Raw genomic sequence first — 21,636 nt, 5'->3', positions numbered from 1 at the left:
ACAAGTGGGGGGTGGGGGGGGGGGGGTTCGTTATTTATGGGATAACAACTGTTAACTGACCTTTAGTTTGACCTAGATGGCCAGTTGTGTTCAGTTTGTGCCCATGTTATGTTGATATTGTGTTTAAAGTGTGTGTCTATGGTGTGTTCAGTGTGTTCAAGTTATGTTTAAAGTGTGTTTAAAATTTAAAGTGTGTGTCTATGGTGTTTTCAATGCCTGTAACTGCAAATACACAACTTCCTACCTGAGTATTTTAATCACATTTTGAACGACTGATCAATGTTTACCGTGTACGCTACATTGAATAAATAATGATAGTAAAAAAATCGATCTCCGTGCAACTCGTTATGTTAAAAGTTTGCAGTTGAGATGCGATGTTTGCTTATCTAACAAATTTCGATGTTCTTGGTAGAGTTGATTTTTATATAGGAACCACTTTCTCGATCACTGAATCTTGATGCGTTTGGTTGAGTTGATTTTTATTTAAGAGCCACTTTCTCGATCACTGATAATTTCATTGAATTGCGACATTCTGAGGCAGAATTGAAATTGGTCTGAATCTCATTGCTGCTTTTTAAATAATAATCATTAAAAAAGTTTAAAAAAACCCACGTTTTCTGATTGAACTAAAAAGTAGAAAATAAATGTTATACATCACAATAATGCAAGCTATCACTCTACTATAAGCGATGAAAAACGTGGGGCGCCGAAGTAAAAGTTATATTACTATTTATTAGATAATACTATTGACTTTTATTAGGGAGCTTGTAGAGAGTCAACAGTATTAGAAACTGTAAGAAAATCACGGCGCCCCACGTTTTTGATCGCTTATAGTAGAGTGATAGCTTGCATTATTGTGATGTATAACATTTATTTTCTACTTTTTAGTTCAATCAGAAAACGTGGGTTTTTTAAAACTTTTTTAATGATTATTATTTTCTACTTTTTAGTCTTTGTCTGTTTGTTTGCATTAAAATCTTGCTATCGATTTTATCTTTTCACTTTTTTGTTGGGTAAACGAAGACAACTCGTAAAAAGACAACTCGTAAAAAACACGTTGTGTGAATACGTTACTGACTAGAACACATAGATTTGAACCCGTGTCGAGTGGGATAGCAATCGTGTGCCCAACCACTCGACCATATCGTCTCCCCCAAACTGGCCTACCTTCTGTAAGTTTATAGTCGGTTAAAACGAAATTATCTGCCCCTAAGCAGACGTGGGATCGTTCGCTTCACTGCGCGCGGCAAGAGAGAGGCTAGCTACGCGTCGCTGGTTTTTTTTCTAATGGCTCGCAGAGGAGAATATATATAGATTATATAGCGGTCTAAAATGCTCAATAAAATGTTTCCATTGATCAATTTAGTAATAATAACAAGTGATTATTCTATGGTCATCCAAAAGAAAGCTTCCCTGAAAATTTCAGCGCGCTAGCTAACTGGGAAGTGCCAGAAATTTCGATCGCAAGATTTGATTGGAAAGACAAACACAGAAACACACAGAGAAAGCAAGTTAAAGAAAACGTGGGAAAAATAGCTTCTAATCCAAAATAATAGCTAACTTTTGTACTTTATTTTTTTTTTTTGTAATCAAACTAAACTAAAAATGTCTGAAACATGTATGTCTTGATAATTGCAAAAACAAAGTTTGAACGAAATCGCTGAAATAGAATTGGGTTACAAAATTGTAACATTCGGTCTAATCTCGATAATTGAACACCATTCAACTCAACTTTACAAAACAAAACTCAACTCAATGTTTTGAAATTGCAATTACCCGCGTTATTTTATTTTAACTCACGGAAATTTTGTACCTGTCCTCTATTGAGACCAGTTGTAAATCAAACAACACATTCGAGCGGAAGTCGTTTACAGCGCGCATGCGCAGATGATCTGGCAGAAGGCTGGTGAGCAGCTCAGCGGCAAAAGAAAAACACATCCCGGAGGATGGGGGGGGGGGGAGGGGGGAGAGGTTGGGATGATTCCCTGTGGTTCCAGATGCCACCAACTGGATCTGCAACTCCCGGGGACGTTTGATGAGGAAATTAGAACCCCTGGTAGCCACATCATGGTATTTTACAATCCCACGAGGGCAGGAGCAAATCGGACGCTCTTTTACAAAATATTTTACATAGAAATAAAAACATTGAAAAAAAAAACATCTTTCTGAAGCAATGAATAATATTATAGTTTTTAAAGCCAAGTAATTCTCATTCAAATGCGTAAAGCCGGGTATAATCAAGTGCTAACAATTCATGCGCTGTACATTTTATGGTATAAAATACAGTGTAATATGTGATATTGTAAACATTATTTTCATAGTGTAGATCTGTAACATCCCCCAATCCCCCAATTCTGAGGAACCTCCCCTCCCCCCCCCCCCCCCCCCCCGCCCCCACCACCCGCACTGCTACGGATGGAGGTTGTGTATCGTTGGGAATTATCAAACCAGAGTAAGTTTTCCTCAAGCATTTGGTCATTAAACATTAAGCCTAAAGGTTTGTGTAGAAAGTTTAGATTTTTAATTTGGCTTTTATTTTTTGTTGTATACGTTGCTATATGTCTGTTTGTTACGTCACTGTTTGTCTTTTGGTTACGTCACTGTTCGTCTGTTGGTTACATCACTGTTCGTCCTTTGGTTACGTCACCATCTAACTTGTTCATGTAAAACAGCTATATCAATTAAGTACACATAGGGTTGTCCGTAAATGATATCACACCACATAGCTCCTTTTGCACGACCTGCAAAGAAAAGGATAAACAACCGAGCATAAGACCCTCCCATCCTTTGTACTGTCCCCTGACTGACCCTCACCCCACCCCCCGGGTGTCTGAGATGAATCAGGATGAATGTCAAAGGGATAGCTGGAAGCCATTTTGCAAAAAGAAATATCATCGTGAACTAACGAACACGTCAGCTAAGTGTCAAAACAAAGCAATGGCATCACTCTCGTGCATGATGTTGTGTTCTTACCGTATTTAACGGCTATGTTGTGCCTTGGTTTTACACATACGATAGTGTAAAACATAGAACTAAACACGCTGTTATAATTTATAGTGAGTGCTACGACCTAGGCCATAACTACTGTTGTAGGGTTGTTCCTCTGGCTAGATCACCATTTTTACAACTAATTACCATTAACCTTTACTAGAGGGCAAGGGGTGGGCTCGGTGCATATGTAATTAAATAATCAAAGCATAAACTTTCTCTTTTGAGTCGTTAATTTTTATAACCGCGTATTTTTTATTATGTAAATTGTAACGATATAGGCCTGCATTTTAATGATACCTACGTTTAATGATGTAAACATACCCGCTTCATAAAAAAATATGCTTGTATTGCAGGTAGTAAATAATATCGATATCAATATGTATTCATATATTCGCATAAATGTTTACCTTTTTATATAAACGATATGAGCATTCTTTATTAAAATGTACATTTTCTACATTTATACATAGATCTATATATAATATATAGGCTTAAATATATATATATATATATATATATATATATATATATATATATATATATATATAGAGAGAGAGAGAGAGAGAGAGAGAGAGAGAGAGAGAGAGAGAGAGAGAGAGAGAGAGAGTGAGAGAGAGAGAGATACATAAATGTGTGTATATATTTATATAAATATATATATATATATATATATATATATATATATATATATATATATATATATATATATATATATATATATATATATATATATATATATATATATATGAAATGGATTATGATATTGATTTTTCCATCTGGCCAGTTTGTCGCCCACCCCAACTGCCAACAACTTCTCGCCTCCCTCTGGTACGAGGGCCTGCCGGGCTTCAGACGTCGGTCCATCCTCTCCAAGCTGACCATCATGGGGATCATCGGCGCCCTGTTCCCCGTGCTGTCCATTGTTTATCTCATCGCACCCAAGTGCAGCGTCGGTCAGCTGATCACCAAGCCCTGCATCAAATTCATGATACACTGCACTTCATACGTTGTTTTTCTGTGTGAGTTATTTCCCTTCAAGTTTATGTTTTCCCTAGGATTTATTCTCTCCTTTTTTTAAGCCATTTCATTAATTTTGTTTACTTATATTTTGCCTTTTTTATATATATTTTTTAAAAATATTTCCATCCAAGTTAATATTTTTTTGAAGGTTGTTATTTATTTTTCCTGACATATTTTTATTAGAATTATTTCCCTTATTGATACGTTGTTTTGTTTATGATGTTTATAAAATTCTAGTTTTCTTAAGATTTTTATGTAAGTTATCTACGATTACAAAACATTTGTTTCGTTTATCAAAATATTGTTGTGAACTAGATCCCGTTACTTTTTAATATCAATGTTATTCAGATTTAGATGCATCCACTTTGTTATTGAAAGCTAATGATAACTTTCTTTTCTCTCAATGTTAACTTTCACCCATCTAGCCGTTTAATTCACGTTATGCAAATATTATTGTAATTTTAACTACGATATTGATGCCTCTAAGTTACAGGTTTTATCTTTTTGTTAACGTTACACAAACCTAAGGAATAAAAAGGACTCTGAAGACGTGCAGATGATCCTGACAAGATTTTAGTTCTTTCCCTTGTCATCACGCATTGTTCATAAAACTGTTTCACTCGTACATACAGGAAATCCTCATATCCCACTGAATTACCTATCCTTATATCCCAGGGACAAAATGATCCCACTGAATTACCTATCCTTATATCCCAGGGACAAAATGTAGTGTTTTTTTAAGCAATTTGCATAACTCCACTCCCAACTGTACTTCACAGTTTTACTTATCCTAGTATCTCAGAGTGGAGATGATCTTTCCAAAAACTATACCTATTAACCTTTTACTTTACTGTGTTACTTATCCTAGTATCCCAGAATATTGTGATCTAGCCATTATCCTTAATATCCCTGTACTCTCCAGTGATACTTATCCTAGTATCCCAGAGAGTGGAGCTGATGTATCCAATTGCAATCCCTAATATCCCTGTACTCCTCAGTTTTACTTATCCTAGTATCCCAGAGAGTGGAGGTGATGTATCTAACTACAATCCTTAATATCCCTGTACTCCCCAGTTTTATTTATCCTAGTATCCCAGAGAGTGGAGGTGATGTATCCAACTACAATCCCTAATATCCCTGTACTCCCCAGTTTTACTTATCCTAGTATCCCAGAGAGTGGAGGTGATCTAGTCATTATCCCTAATATCCCTGTACTCCCCAGTTTTACTTATCCTAGTATCTCAGAGAGTGGAGGTGATGAAGATAAGCGAGGACGAGATGAGGCGGGACGGGCAACTGAAGAAAGAATTGCGCGGGTCGCAAGCTTCACTTGTTGAGTGGGTCATCTTGGCATATGTTGCAGGTGGGTTGTCTTGGTTCTTGTATGGCAGGTTGGTTGGTTGTTGTGTTGTATGGCAGGTTGGTTGGTTGTTGTGTTGTATGGCTGGTTGGTTGGTTGTTGTGTTGTGTGGCAGGTTGGTTGGTTGTTGTGTTGTATGGCAGGTTGGTTGGTTGTTGTGTTGTGTGACAGGTTGGTTGGTTGTTGTGTTGTATGACAGGTTGGTTGGTTGTTGTGTTGTGTGACAGGTTGGTTGGTTGTTGTGTTGTATGGCTGGTTGGTTGGTTGTTGTGTTGTGTGACAGGTTGGTTGGTTGTTGTGTTGTATGGCTGGTTGGTTGGTTGTTGTGTTGTGTGACAGGTTGGTTGGTTGTTGTATGGCAGGTTGGTTGTTGTGTTGTATGGCAGGTTGGTTGGTTGGTTGTTGTGTTGTGTGACAGGTTGGTCGGTTGTTGTGTTGTATGGCAGGTTGGTCGGTTGTTGTGTTGTATGGCAGGTTGGTTGGATGTTGTGTTGTATGGCAGGTTGGTTGGTTGTTGTGTTGTGTGACAGGTTGGTTGGTTGTTGTGTTGTATGGCAGGTTGGTTGGATGTTGTGTTGTATGGCAGGTAGGTTGGTTGGTTGGTTTGATTGTTGCCCTATGTTGCAGGTTGGTTGTCTTGTTTGTTGTAGTGTATGGCAGCTTGGTCAGTTGGTTGTTGTATGGTATAGCAAGGCGGTTTGTTGGTTGGTTGGTTGTTGTCCTAAGTGGCAGGCTGGTTAGTTGGTTGTTTTCTTATGTCGAAGACTGGTTGATTAATTGGCTGTTTTCTTATGTAGGAGAGTGGTTGGTTGCTTGTAGTCTTACTTTTTGTTTTTATTTTTGATTAGTTTTTCATTGGTGGGGGGGGGGGTGTGGCGTTCTTGTTCTTTTTTTTTCCTATCTTGAGGCAGGTTATTACATTTTTTTTTAGATATTTCGGAATTTTAAGTTACTTACTTTACAATATGACGGTTTAATTCTGCTCCAGACAATGGACGTACCACCCAGACGTTTGTTAAGAAGTTGAAAGTAAAATCAATTAAAAGATTTCTTTTTACTTTATCGTACATTTAAAAAAAATATATATAATCGTCTGTCAAATTTTGGTGACGCACTCTTAATTAGCATAATCACCACGTGTCTAGCTCGGGCAGGGGAAAATATTTTTTTATCTGCCTTTTCTGGGCGGTTGGTGATGTTTCTGCCCTGTCGACTTGAGGTACTGGTAAAGTTTCGATTTGGCGGACAGTTAAATGAATCGTCTGCTGAGTGGGGGAAATAGTCCCTGCTGGGGAAGTCTAATTTGAATTTTTACTTGGATTAGAGAATGACGTTAGGTTTAGCTCCAATTCAATGAGTTTTAAGCTGATTGTCAGCGGAAGTTCAGGAAGTCTTAAAATCGCTCGATTAAGTCGTGTTTGGCCAAATATAGATCGCCGACGGATGAAATACGCACAATGTTTAATTCCACAGTCTCTTGACGAAATAAGCAATACTGAAATAAACAACAGCAGGCACAGGGTTATATTATGGAAGGCGTAACGTGGCTATGGGACGGCGTGGTCTGGCGGTAGAATATTCGCTTGATAACCCCATATTCGCGGGTTCGGACCCTGACTGTCTCCGGCTATCTCTGATTGAAACTGTTGTAAAATCTTTACTAGTATTTTCGTTGTTTTTTTGTTTTTTTTTTTTTTTTTTTTTTTTTTTTTCACATCATGATTCATGATTTGATAAGAAATAAATAACAACAATGAAAATATTTATGTCACACAATAAAACTTTTGATAAACTTTTGTGTAATGTCATAGACAGAAAAGAAAAATGTTTATACACTTTTTATATAGCAAATATAAATTTATTAAAATTTCTGCATGGTAATATATAATATAAATTATGGAAAATAATTTATTCTCCCTTTATTTTTGTTTATCAAAATTTCAAATTTTAATTGATTACAAATGACTATTTGGCAATATATAATGTTAACATTTTTCGGGCAAACGGCCTTCGGGCAAGTGGCATTCGGGCATTTGTCGCATTCGGGCAAGTGTCCATTCGGGCGTTTGTCGCATTCGGTACCAATCGGGCAAGTGTCCATTCGGGCATTTGTCGCGTTCGGGCAAGTGTCCATTCGGGAAATCGGCCTTCGGGCAAACGGCATTCGGGCAACTGTCTTTCGGGAAAACGTCCGGCTCCCTAAAACGACAGTTAACATAATAAACCTTATTATATTTCTTCTTCGTCGTCGTTCTTACTATTTCTATATAGAGGGAACCATACAACAAGACCAACATCACAGACTTACTGCACGGTCGTCTCTAGATGTGCCAGCTCCCCAAACATTTTTTTCTCTAAGACTGTGTTGGGGCCAGTATCTAGACTGTGTCTGTTGGTGTATGCTGTAGTCCTGTAGGACATGTTCGGTGTTATCTAGGGCTATCATACAAGGGCAACCAACCACATGTTTAAATACCTTTATTTAGTAGAAAATTCGGTATTCATATGGGTACCTCATGTCTAAATATTTTTATTTAGGAGAAAATTCGGTATTCGTTTGGGTACTTCAAGTCTAAATATCTTTATTTAGTAACAATTTGGTACTCTCTTCTACTTGAACAGAGGTACCTCATGACTAAATACCTTTATTTCAGAGTCTATATGAAAACTAAATTCCACTTTTTAACTATTGGAGACAAATAAAAAATAAAACTACATTGAATTTTTTTATGAGCGCATATTGATTTTTACGACTATCTCCTGAGATACCTTTCATGGGGGTGTAATTATGGAAGTTTAATTCTGATGAAGTAAATTGGCAATTAACTTTTGGCTCGTCTTTTAAAACAGGTCTGATGTGGAGCGAGATCAAACAACTCTGGGACGAGGGGGCCATCGAGTACATCCACGACATGTGGAATATTCTAGACTTTTTTACAAACTCTTTATACATAGCAACTTTCACGCTCCGCCTTCTAGCTTACTTGCAGGTAAGTTGTGGGTTGTTGATTGTTGTATTGGCGAGAGTACATCTATTAGGTGCCTTGTAGTTATAGGCAATTTGTTGGTTGTTGTATTGGCGAGAGTACATCTATTAGGTGTCTTGTAGCTTTACAATTTGTTGGTTGTTGTATTGGCGAGAGTACATCTATTAGGTGTCTTGTAGTTATACAATTTGTTGTATTGGCGAGAGTACATTTATTAGGTGTCTTGTAGCTTTACAATTTGTTGGTTGTTGTATTGGCGAGAGTACATCTATTAGGTGTCTTGTAGTTATACAATTTGTTGTATTGGCGAGAGTACATCTATTAGGTGTCTTGTAGCTTTACAATTTGTTGGTTGTTGTATTGGCGAGAGTACATCTATTAGGTGTCTTGTAGTTATACAATTTGTTGTATTGGCGAGAGTACATCTATTAGGTGTCTTGTAGTTATACAATTTGTTTGTTGTATTGGCGAGAGTACATCTATTAGGTGTCTTGTAGTTATAGGCAATTCGTTGGTTGTTGTATTGGCGAGAGTACATCTATTAGGTGTCTTGTAGTTATGCAGTTTGTTTGTTGTATTGGCAAGAGTACATCTGTTAGGTGTCTTGTAGCCATACAATTTGTTGTTTATTGTATTGGCGAGAGTACATCTATTAGGTGTCTTGTAGTTATACAATTTGTTTGTTGTATTGGCGAGAGTACATCTATTAGGTGTCTTGTAGTTATACAGTTTGTTTGTTGTATTGGCAAGAGTACATCTATTAGGTGTCTTGTAGTTATAGGCAATTTGTTGGTTGTTGTATTGGCGAGAGTACATCTATTAGGTTTCTTGTAGCTATACTATTTGTTGGTTGTTGTATAGGTTACTTGCATGTAAACAATGTATAGTATGGTCTGAGTTAACCCGGAAGTAATTTCAAATACCACGCGTAAATTTTATACAAATAAGCTAGTAAAAATCATTAACTCCAGAGACCCGGCTAGGAAGTGGAAGGAGATTGTTGCTGCTAAATGGCCTTTTATCCCTTGCCTATTTCGTTTGATTTTTTTTTTTTTTATTTTGCTTCGGTGTAAGGAGCGGACCTTGCCCAACAGACGTCATAGGGCCTAGGGAAAAGAGTTGCGACTTTTTTTTTAGTATTATACTCTAAGTAGACTAAAAAAAACATTATCATTGGGCTCTGCAATCAACGCGTGGTTTTAGTAAATGTGTGCATCACCCCAGCATGGATCGAGGGTGTGTTAGTGGTTGTAGGAATCTGTTTCTGTTTCAACAATACAAGCACGCATAAGGAAAACATTCTTGAGCCCGCCCTTGCCACTATAATTTCCAGGGACTGGAATTTTAGTGGGGAGTAGGTGGGGGAGGGGGCAATACAAGAGTGCATAAGGAAAACAAATTCTTGAGCCCGCCCTTCGAACGGTAGTGTCTAGCCAAGGTCACTTGATAATGTATACAACAAAGCCCTGTAAACTGTACACATCCCCGAGCATTTAGCCTAGCAGTTTAAAATTCTTGAACTGGTTTACATCACACCATTGATCCGTGACGTTTTAAGCCCGAGGGAGGTGGTTGAATTGTTTGATGTACTCAGCCAGAAGTCATCACGATAAAACCAACACTGATTAGAGTTCACGGGCGGGTGGCCAGATAAATGCGGAGAACCAATGATCAGCGAAATGTAATGAAAGCCTGTTTGTAGTGTATCCTAATATATAAAAGACTATGTGCGCACTTCTCTCTCTCTGTCCGCAAAATCTTTTCACAGGCTATGATATCATCATCTTCAGCGATATATGGAGAACTTAATACGGACTTTTGTTGAAAATAATATGGTAGATGGTTTAAATGTATAAGCAAAATTTTATTTAAAGAAGAAAAATAAAAAAAATAAAGGCATATTCGAATGTAGAAAAACAGTTTTAATTATGCAACCGGAAAAGTGTTTATAGTTGTGACAAGAACGCCGAAATCGATGACGTCACGTGTGACATGTTTGAAGTACGGAAAGTATACAAAACCAATTGCGTCATCTTCCAATTTTAGAATACGATGAAATGAACTATTTCATTAAAATTTGATTTAGATCTATAGATTTACTTATCGAGACGTAATTAATGAAATGTATACAATCTCTTCCTAAATGTTAGTAAAGGTGTCCAATAGATACTTAAGTGACCCACGCTTTTCTTTATAGTTATTTAAATAGTAGTCTATAATTTATCTTCTCCTTTTTAATGCATTATTACATAAAATCTTGTTATTAAAACGTTTTATATGATTTTTTTTTCACACAAATTCCTTGAATACAGAAACAATACAATTCTTTTTCATAGCAACTTAAACACTTTAAATTCCTATAAAAGAAGATACTTATCTTAAATTAAATGTTTGTGTTGCGGTGCTTTTCCAGTGCCGGCGCCAGGTTATTTAGCGCTCTAGGCAAAACTTATTAAACTCCCCATTTCACAAAAATTAATTACTAAAACATATGTATAAGAAAACAAATAATTAAAAGTAACATATTAATTTATTATCAATTGCATACACGGTGTAAGTTTAATTTACGAATAAGACTGTATGTCTACTAACATTAAGTATTGCAATCTACAACGGCTAATGATGTATTTGTTTTCAACTTGATAATGCTAAAAAAACCTACCAAACTGTTTTGTTTATAACTTAAGCTCTATAATTTTTTACAGTAGCAAATAATAACTTAAAGTTGTATTTATATGTAAGCGGCAAGCAGTAGCGTAGCGAGGGGGGGGGGACATATGTCCCCGGGCGCCGAGCTTAGGGGGCGCCAAAATGGGTTGGAAAAATAAATTGAAAGGTTGAGGGGGGTGCAAATTGAAAGTTTGAGGGGGGGTGCAAATCAAAATCTCGAGGGGGGGGTGTAAATCGAAAAGTTTGTCCCCGGGCGCCGGGAAGGGTCGCTACGCCTCTGGCGGCAAGCGGTCAACCTAAGGGGATCAGGACAAAAGGCCGACATGGACAAAAAGGCCGAGAAGACAAAAGGCCGACTGCCAAAAGGCAGACTTCCAAAAGGCCGACAAGACAAAAGGCCGACATCCAAAAGGCCGACGACACAAACTACAATTACAGCCATGTTTAATATCTAAAATATGTAATTATTTACGACTTTTTAAGTTTCTAATAAATATTCTTAGGTACATACAATAGGATAAAATGAAACACACGATGTAACTAATTATTTGTTGCTGATATATTGGTCCATATATAGGGAAATCACAGGGGTTAGTTTACACAAAAAACAAAAATAACTTACCAATTTCGGCACACTTGTATCACAATCACAACATAATTAATGAATCCAACCAATATAATACACACTTTTTTTCACGCAATTCGCAATGGACGAAACTAAAATATAATTCACATTTTGTCTGTATTTAACATGTAGTCTAGTCAAGGCACGCGATTGTTCTACTTCATTCGGTTTCTTTGCTTTCTTTGCGAAATATGGTGGTAACGCCACCTGTCTGTTTATTCTTTGTACACTCCCGTCATCTCCAGTCGCATGGACCCCATAGTTCACCTTATAAGGATCGAAACTAGCACTGTCTCTTGGCGTTCCACCTTGTTGCATGTGGGCGATGGTGCCGGCGGCTTTTGACTTGGTTCTTTGATGATTATCTCAACTCGATTGCATAGAAGGAGCTATGAAAGACAGCAGTGACAGCATTTCGCAAAATCTAGGTGTTGATCCTTTGTATTTAAGACACACCCGTAATTTCCAGTCGCTTGACCCGATGGTTCACCTTATAAGGGTAGCAACTAGCACCGTCTCTTCTCTTGAAGGTTTTACCTTTTTTCATGCCTTATTTCGATGATTGTCATGATAGGAGCTATGCAGTAACACAACTTTTGCGATATTAGTATTTTTTATGCTTGTGGGCCTTATGGTTTGGCGGCCTTATGGTTTGTCGGCCTTATGGCTGTCGGCCTTATGTCCTGTCGGCCTTATGTCCTGTCGGCCTTTTGGCTGTCGGCCTTTTGTCCGTGTTGGCCTTATATCTTGTCGGCCTTTTGGATGTCGGCCTTTTGTCCTACACCCCAACCTAAGGTGCAGGAATTCGAAATGAATGTAAAGTTAAGCAACGAATTATCTCCAATTTGAAAATCCAAATAACAAAATTTTATTCAAGGGACATAACTTTCACAAAACTTGCTAAATTAACCAAATGTAATTAAGGCATATTTGAAAAACACAATAAACGTTCTAAATTTCATTACGTTACATTTATAACAAATCTTTTATATTAGCTATGTAACCTAGTGAAAACAATATATTTTACTTATTGAATACTTAACTGTAAGTTTTGTTCGAAAGTCTAAAAACGGTAGCTTTATTATAGCATACTTATATTCAATTCTGATGACCTACAGTTAATGGTTATTCCACCTTATGACTGTCAAATAAAATTTTGGATCCCCTAAATAAAGGGATGTCTTTCAAAAAATCATTAATCAAACACTGGTAACTGTTTTAGATATTGCAAGAATTATTGATTAAATATTAAAAAAATATAATTTGAAAAAACAAAGTTTACAGTTTGTTATATAATCCATCCTATTTAATAAATATTAATAGTTTAAGAGTGACTTACAGGCCCTAATAAAATGTTCGAAATTTGAATTACGAACTTATTTAATTCGTTTTTTACATCAGTTATGTGACACCAAATTAGAAAGGCAAAGTGACTGGTAAAAAGCGCCCCGACCTTTCCAAATTAGGGAGGTGGGGTTGCATTTTCACCATCGCAAATAAATATAGGCCTATATAGACCTAAGTTTGTGGTGGGGGTGCAAAATTGATAATTCGTCCTGGGTGCCGAAATAGATCGCTACTCCTTTATAAAAGTTATTCGTTATTATCAAGTTATTTCTTGATATTAGAGATTAAACCATTTGCGCCCCCCCCCCCTAGGGATGGCGCCCTAGGCGACCGTCTAGTTCGCCTTAGAGGTAGCGCCGGCCCTGTGCTGCTTTCCTAACGCTGGACATAGCCCTAGCCTTATCCCTAGCACTTTACCTTACCCCCAAGCCTAATCTTGACCCATGTCCTGACGCTAAAATTTATCTTAAATGTTAGTGTGGTGGTGCTATACTAACGCTGGACATAGCCTTAGCCTTAACCTTCGGGAAATTCATTTTTTTTATTATCAAAATCTTTTAGTAAATTATTAATATCAATATACGAAAAATAGACTTCCCAATTTATTTATTTTTGGACTCACGACGTTCATGTGTTTTGTTTGATCAGACGAATTCAAAAGTTTAGATAAAACAAAAACCAATTTCCACGTTGGGCAACACTGTTTGTTCGCCCTACCAAACGACTATTATTTATTCTTCTGATATTTTCTTCGTTCGCACCCTCCCACCCTCAACGCCACAATTACCACCCATCACCACCACCCCACCACCACCACACCACCACACCACCACCACACCACCACACCACCACCACCACACCACCACCACACCACCACCACACCACCACACCACCACCACACCACCACCACACCACCACCACACCACCACCACACCACCACCACACCACCACCACCACCACCACCACCACCACACCACCACCACACCACCACCACACCACCACCACCACCACCACCACCACACCACCACCACACCACCACCACACCACCACCACCACCACCACCACCACACCACCACCACCACCACCACACCACCACCACACCACCACCACCACCACCACCACACCACCACACCACCACCACACCACCACCACACCACCACACCACCACCACCACACCACCACCACACCACCACCACACCACCACACCACCACCACACCACCACCACACCACCACCACACCACCACCACACCACCACCACACCACCACCACACCACCACACCACCACCACACCACCACCACACCACCACCACACCACCACACCACCACCACCACACCACCACCACACCACCACCACACCACCACACCACCACCACACCACCACCACACCACCACCACACCACCACACCACCACCACACCACCACCACACCACCACCACACCACCACCACACCACCACCACCACCACACCACCACCACACCACCACCACACCACCACCACACCACCACCACACCACCACCACCACCACCACCACACCACCACCACACCACCACCACACCACCACACCACCACCACACCACCACCACACCACCACCACACCACCACCACACCACCACCACCACACCACCACCACCACCACCACACCACCACCACACCACCACCACCACCACCACCACACCACCACCACACCACCACCACCACCCCAAACACTACCGTTACATCGCTCCTGCAGAGAGATGAACATTATTTTAAAACTAATCAAATTGAATCGTATACGATACTCAATTTAAAAAATCATATCCATAAGAAGGTAAACTAATTGAACGTGTGGGTGTGTCGGGTGTTGTTTACATTGCTTATATATATATATATTTATGTGTGTGTGTGTGCATGTGTGTGTGTGTGTGCGTGTGTGCGCGTGTGTCTGTGCATGCGTTCGCGCGAGCGTGCGTGCGTGCGGGCGGGCGTACGTGCGTGCGTGTGTGTGTGTGACAATTCCTGTAATGTAAAGTCTGACAGTTGTCTGTGGGTCCATGTGGATGTGGGTTATAATTCGCCCCCCCCCCCCCCCCCATCCCCACCCCCGCTTACACATCTGCTAAAAGGGACCCGATAATTAAATTTTACGCATTTCGCCTTATAAGTAACTTCAAGTAATATTAAACATTTAGACTAAATGTTAAAAAAGCAAAGCCTGACTAAAACCACACCCACCCACCAAAGTCTGACAAAAACCACACCCACCCATCAAAACCTGACTAAAACCACACCCACCCACCAAAGTCTGATAAAAACCACACCCACCCATCAAAGCCTGACTAAAACCACACCTACCCACCAAAGCCTGACTAAAACCACACCTACCCACCAAAGCCTGACTAAAACCACACCTACCCACCAAAGACTGACTAAAACCACACCTACCCACCAAAGCGTGACTAAAACCACACCTACCCACCAAAATTTGACTAAAACCACACCTACCCACCAAAACCTGACTAAAACCACACCTACCCACCAAAGCCTGACTAAAACCACATCTAACTGGGCTAAATAAACACAACCTTGTCTAAACCAGTCGCTAGCCGCCAAGATTTTAATTAATCAACAACGATTTCGTCAGTTAATGAGAGACAGGTTAATTACATCCACCATTTCAATGGAAACATCCACGTGGTGTGTACTATAAACTTCCGTTTTCTGTTTATCGTCTGCATGATGTACTTCCGGTATTGTCACAACATCCGGCTGCCTTTTCAAACCTGTTTTGTTCTGCTATTACGTCAATTAGAAACTAATTAGCTCTTTGATTCATTAGAATCTGATTTGTAGATACATGTACATTATATACACATGAAAGGTTCCTTAGCAAACGTTTTGTAATAGTAATGCCAAACATCTTAGTTGTTTTTTCATAAATCGGTTTGGATCTGGGTTTAAATAAATTTTAGCGTCAGGACATGGGTCAAGATTAGGCTTGGGGGTAAGGTAAAGTGCTAGGGATAAGGTTAAGGCTATGTCCAGCGTTAGGAAAGCACAGGGCCGGCGCTACCTATAAGGCGAACTAAACGGTCGCCTAGGGCGCCATCCCTAGAGGGGGGGGGGCGTAAAAGGTGTAATCGCTATTATCAAAAAGTACCCAATAATAACGAATACATTTTATAAAGGAGTAGCGATCTATTTCGGCACCCAGGACGAACAATCAATTTTGCACCCCCACCACAAAATTAGGTCTATATAGGCCTATATTTATTCGCGATGGTGAAAATGCAACCCCACCTCCCTAATTTGAAAAGGTCGGGGCGCTTTTTACCAGTCACTTTGCCTTTCTAATTTGGTGTCAGATAAGTGATGTAAAAAACGAATTAAATAAGTTCGTAATTTAAATTTCGAACATTTTATTAGGTCCTGTAAGTCACTCTTAAAGTATTATTAAATCGGATGAAATATATAACAAACTGTAAACTTTGTTTTTTTTTATATTTAATCAATAATTCTTGCAATATCTAAAGCAGTTACCAGTGTTTGATTTTTTGAAAGACATCCCTTTATTTAGGGGATCCAAAATTTTAACATAGAACGCTTCCACCTTGAGACAATTAACTGTAGGTAGGTCATCAAAATTCAATAAAAGTATGATATAATAAAGCTACCGGTTTTAGAATTTCGAACAAAACCTACAGTTAAGTATTCAATAAGTAAAATATATTGTTTTCACGAGGTTACATAGCTAATATAAAAGATTTGTTATAAATATCACGTAATGAAATTTAGAGCGTTTATTGTGTTTTTCAAACATGTCTTAATTACATTTGGTTAATTTAGCAATTCTTGTGAAAGTTATGTCCCTTGAATAAAATTTTGTTATTTAGATTTTCAAATTGGAGATAATTCGTTGCTCAACTTTACATTCATTTCAAATTCCTGCACCTTAGGTTGGGGTGTAGGACAAAAGGCCGACATCCAAAAGGCCGACAAGACATAAGGCCGACAGGACATAAGGCCGACAGCCATAAGGCCGACAAACCATAAGGCCGACAAACCATAAGGCCTACAAACCATAAGGCCGACAAACCATAATGCCGACAAGCATAAAAATACTAATATCGCAAAAGTTGTGTTACTGCATAACTCCTATCTTGACAATCATCGAAATAAGGAAAAAAAAAGATGAAACGTTCAAGAGAAGAGACTGGGCTAGTTGCTACCCTTATAAGTTGAACCATCGGGTCAAGCGACTGGAAATTACGGGTGTGTCTTAAATACAAAGGATCAACACCTAGATATTGCGAAATGCTGTCACTGCTCTCTTTTATAGCTCTTTCTATGTAATCGAGGTGAGATAATCATCAAAGAACCAAGTCAAAAACCGCCGGCATCATCGCCCACATGCAACAAGTTGGAACGCCAAGAGACAATGCTAGTTGCGATCCTTATAAGGTGAACTATGGGGTCCATGCGACTGGAGATGACGGGAGTGTACAAAGAATAAACAGACAGGTGTTACCACCATATTTCGCAAAGAAATCAAAGAAACCGAATCTTCTTCTTCTTCGTTCTTAATATTTAGTGTTGGAAGGGATTGAGCCTTATCTGATTGAACGCAAGACTTTTTCGAATTTATCAACCATGAGCTTTTTGCCGACTCGACCTCGCCTCCATTAAGTATACGTGTCAACTGGTTATGCGCCATTGAGGCCATTGACTCCGATTTCAGCCTGCTTTTCTTTTTGGATTTGCTTCCATAGCCTTTGTCCAACCAAGAACAAACTACAAGGCAGCAGTTGTTTAATTTTGGAGTTGTCTCTCCTAGAAGAGTGGCTGTCCCCAGCTAACGAGCCTCATCTACACGAGGGTTCGAACTCGAGACTTTTCGGTTTAGCAACCATGAGCTTTACCGACTCGACCACGCCGACCCCAAGAAAAGCGTGGGTCACTTAAGTATCTATTGGATACCTTTACTAACATTTAGGAAGAGATTGTATGAATTTCATAACTTACTTCTCGATAAGTAAATCTATAGATCTAAATCAAATTTTAATGAAATAGTTCATTTCTTCGTATTCTAAAATTGGAAGATGACGCCATTGGTTTTGTGTACTTTCCGTACTTCAAACATATGAAATGTGACGTCATCGATTTTGGCGTTCTTGTCACAACTATAAACATCTTTCCGGTTGCATTAAAACTGTTTTTGTACACTAGAACATGCCATTATTTTTTATTTTTCTTCTTTTAATAAAATTTGGATCATACATTTAAAACATCTACCATATTATTTTCAACAAAAGTCTGTATCAAGTTCTCCATATATCGCTGAATACTAATTTGGACACATTTTTTATTAATTTACAAAAAAATCAATCAAGCAACCAATTAAGTAAAATTAATGTCATGTTGCATTGTCTTCATCTCTTGACCCACGTGCCAACTAAGAACCGTATCTCTCAGTTAGAAGTGCCTGCAATTTTGCTCGGGCGTTTCGATCTAGACAGACAAACTGACGACAGAGGAGTGAGTTAAATAAATGCTTGTAAAAAGTGTTCACTGGGTAAAAATGATAAGTTCAATCGATTTCAGCTGGTTGTTGTTTTTTTTTCATTAGAACTAGATTTAGATATTTCAGAAATCTGTACACTATCATGTAGCCTACTTTATGTGCATGATGTTGTATGTTGTAGTGTTACATAATCTATTTTGTTGTAGTACGTTACGTCTTTTATTGTATGTTTTCTTACACGGTTGTTGTATTTTGTATATTTAATTACACAGTTTGTAATATTGCCTATGATACTACATCGATACTTGTATGTTGTAGACTAATTCATATGTTGCATGTTCTAGTACCTTACGTCATTTATTGTATTTTTCTTACATAGTTTGTATCTTGTATGTTTAATCACACCGTTTGTTATGTTGTATGTTGTAGGTTCAAGAAGAGAAGAAGGAGGGCAACGCCCACGCCGACCTTGACCGTGAGAAATGGCCGGCCTACGACCCTAACCTGATCGCCGAGGCCCTGTTCGCCGCCGCCAACATCTTCAGCTCCCTCAAGCTGGTCAACATCTTCACGGTCAGCCCGTACCTGGGCCCGCTGCAGATCTCGCTGGGCCGGATGATCATGGACCTGGTGCAGTTCGGTTGCGTCTTCTGTCTCGTGCTCTTCTCCTTCGCCTGCGGCTTGAACCACTTGTACTGGTACTATGCTGACAGGCATGCGCAGGATTGTACGGCGGCGCTTCCGGAGAATCCCAATCCGCCATCTTGCGACAGGAAGTACAGGAGTTTTGCCAAGTGAGAAGGTTTTATCTTTACTTTAATAGCTTTAGGTACAAGAGTTTCGAAAAGTGAAAAGGTTCTATTTTTGCTTTGAAAGCTTTCAGACTTGTTTTTTTAAGGACAATATTAATTCAAATTTGCACTCAACTTCAAAAATATTTTTAATTTGTTTTCATAATTTGCTAAATATGAATGTCAATCAAATAGGAAAGTGTTTAAATTTAAATAGAGGGTCGAATTTTAATACCGACTTTTCAAAAAACATCTTCGTTATGCAGACACTAAAAATCTTTTTATTTTCGTTTGGCTGGTCACGTAATTAATCGTAGATTGCAATTTATTGGTATAACATAGTTTCTGTTAGTGCGAGAGGACTCGCGATTTTAAGTGTCTAATCTTTCTTGATCCCAATTTTAGTTGTATTGATTTTTCTTGGAGGTTTTTGCTCCCACTTTCTCGCTCGTACCGACAGCCGGCTAGAGCGATGCTATTAAGCCAGTCAGACAAAGATGTAGAATCCAGCATTTCTCAATGTCATGATGCTTAGCCTCTAGATTTTTTTTGTCAGGCTTTAACCAAGTCTTTCTGCGTGCGTTGTGCCACTTGGTTTATGAGTGGGGGTGGGGGGGGGGGGCGATCCGTATTGTGGACGACTCACGGCCACGGGACTTTATTACAAAATCGTGACTTCTGGGTTAGACCACTCCGTCCCCACTCCTCACAATTTCCTTGGGACGGAGTTAAATTTCTCTCACTTTTTTGCTTAAAACTAAGTCAAATTGTCCACACAATTTGCTTGAAATTAGAAGTCCAATTTTCCTCACTACTATGAGGGATTATCTTCTATGTTGAGAAAGTTGTTCTTTATTTATTTATTTTAAAAACACAACCTTTCGATTACGTCATTTTTTTCTTGCCTGTCGCCCAGTCTCTGGGAGATCGTGCAGTCACTGTACTGGGCCATCTACGGCCTGGTCGACCTTGACCACGCCGAGCTGCAGCCCAAGTTCAAGCACGAGTTCACGGAGTTTGTCGGCAAGCTGATGTTCGGCACCTACAGCTGGATCGGCCTCATCGTCCTGCTCAACATGCTCATCGCCATGATGAGCAACTCCTACCAGAGGATCTATGTAAGTCTTTGGGTTGTCTGCACTTGGCCCGCTCAAACAGGTACCCTTTAGAGCTCGGTGGACTCAGAGGCTCGAACAGGTACTCCTAAGAGCTGGGTGGACTCAGAGGCTTGATCCCGTCTAAGGCAGGTACCCATTAAAGCTGGGTGGACTCAGGGATTCGAGCCCGTAATACGAAAACAAGACTATCGGGAGAATAGTCGAGGGGGTGGGGGCGTAGTGCTGACCACAAAATCCCTTCAAAAACGACAGAGAAACAGGTGGAACTTATTTTATCCGTTTTATAAACCACTTGGTTTGAAAGTGAATTTCACTGTTGGCTATGGAATCCTGGAAGACATTTTTTTACTAAGCCTATTGATAGCTATTTAGATATTTAGACAATACCATCAAAACCTTGACATTACTGGTTCATTTCTATAACTATCAATATAACAATATATTTTACGAACCAATTTCTACAGCATCAATGTCTGTAGAAAGGTTATATTAAGACAAGATCGAGGGATAGAGGCAATTGCTAAGACAATATATTTAGACATCTTAGAATATTATACATATGTGGGTATATGTGTATATATATATATATATATATATATATATATATATATATATATATATATATATATATATATATATATATATATATATATATATATATATATATATATATATATATATTGAATGACAGAGCCAAGCTGACGAGGAATGGAAGTTCGCCAGATCCAAATTATGGATCAGCTATTTTGAAGACAGCGGCACTCTGCCTCCCCCGTTCAATGTGATCCCCAGCCCCAAGACCTTCTACTACATCGTGCTGTGGTTCAAGAACAAACTCTGCTCCTGTTTCTGCTCCAAGGCGCAGAAACGCAACAGGTGGCAGAGTATAAAGGTTGGTAACTCTGGTGGGCAAACTAAACCAGCGGGTTGTCGTTACTGGCTTCTGTTTTAATTATAAATTATCATATCTTGTAGATTAGAGGCATTATATGAGATTATTCAATAACTAAAAGATTACTCGTTTAAAAAAAAACATTTTTATATATTAAACCTTATGATTAAATTATTTATTACTTTAAAATTATAATTGCTTCCTGCTTTCATTAAGGTAAGGAAATTAGAATAATCTCAAAGCCCACAGGAGACCCCATATGTTTTTCAGTTTTTTGGTAACGGTATCGAAAAATGCATCAAACATCAGATTTTACTTATGTTATATATATTAAAGT

The 21,636-nt window shown here is 38.9% G+C and overlaps 1 protein-coding gene across 5 annotated transcripts in view; it reads left to right on the top strand.

Annotated features, from left to right (window-relative positions):
• The window catches only part of LOC131942064 (short transient receptor potential channel 4), a 173,082-nt gene that overhangs the window by 138,593 nt on the left and 12,853 nt on the right, over positions 1 to 21,636 (top strand). For 4 of the 5 annotated variants that reach the window (XM_059301766.1, XM_059301768.1, XM_059301765.1 and 1 more), the window contains 7 exons: positions 3,776 to 4,010; positions 5,010 to 5,041; positions 5,266 to 5,374; positions 8,222 to 8,361; positions 18,928 to 19,292; positions 20,206 to 20,407; positions 21,099 to 21,299. In XM_059301766.1, coding sequence (XP_059157749.1) covers positions 3,776 to 4,010; positions 5,010 to 5,041; positions 5,266 to 5,374; positions 8,222 to 8,361; positions 18,928 to 19,292; positions 20,206 to 20,407; positions 21,099 to 21,299 — 1,284 coding nt within the window. Of the gene's footprint in view, positions 1 to 3,775; positions 4,011 to 5,009; positions 5,042 to 5,233; positions 5,375 to 8,221; positions 8,362 to 18,927; positions 19,293 to 20,205; positions 20,408 to 21,098; positions 21,300 to 21,636 lie in introns of all 5 variants that reach the window. The other variant, XM_059301767.1, reaches the window with a different exon arrangement.

This window comes from Physella acuta, unplaced genomic scaffold, assembly GCF_028476545.2.
Source record: "Physella acuta isolate Inbredline_101_S28 unplaced genomic scaffold, ASM2847654v3 ptg000386l, whole genome shotgun sequence".
In the NCBI taxonomy this organism is placed as follows: Eukaryota; Metazoa; Mollusca; class Gastropoda; family Physidae; genus Physella; species Physella acuta.
This window is presented reverse-complemented; position numbering and strand designations above follow the sequence as displayed.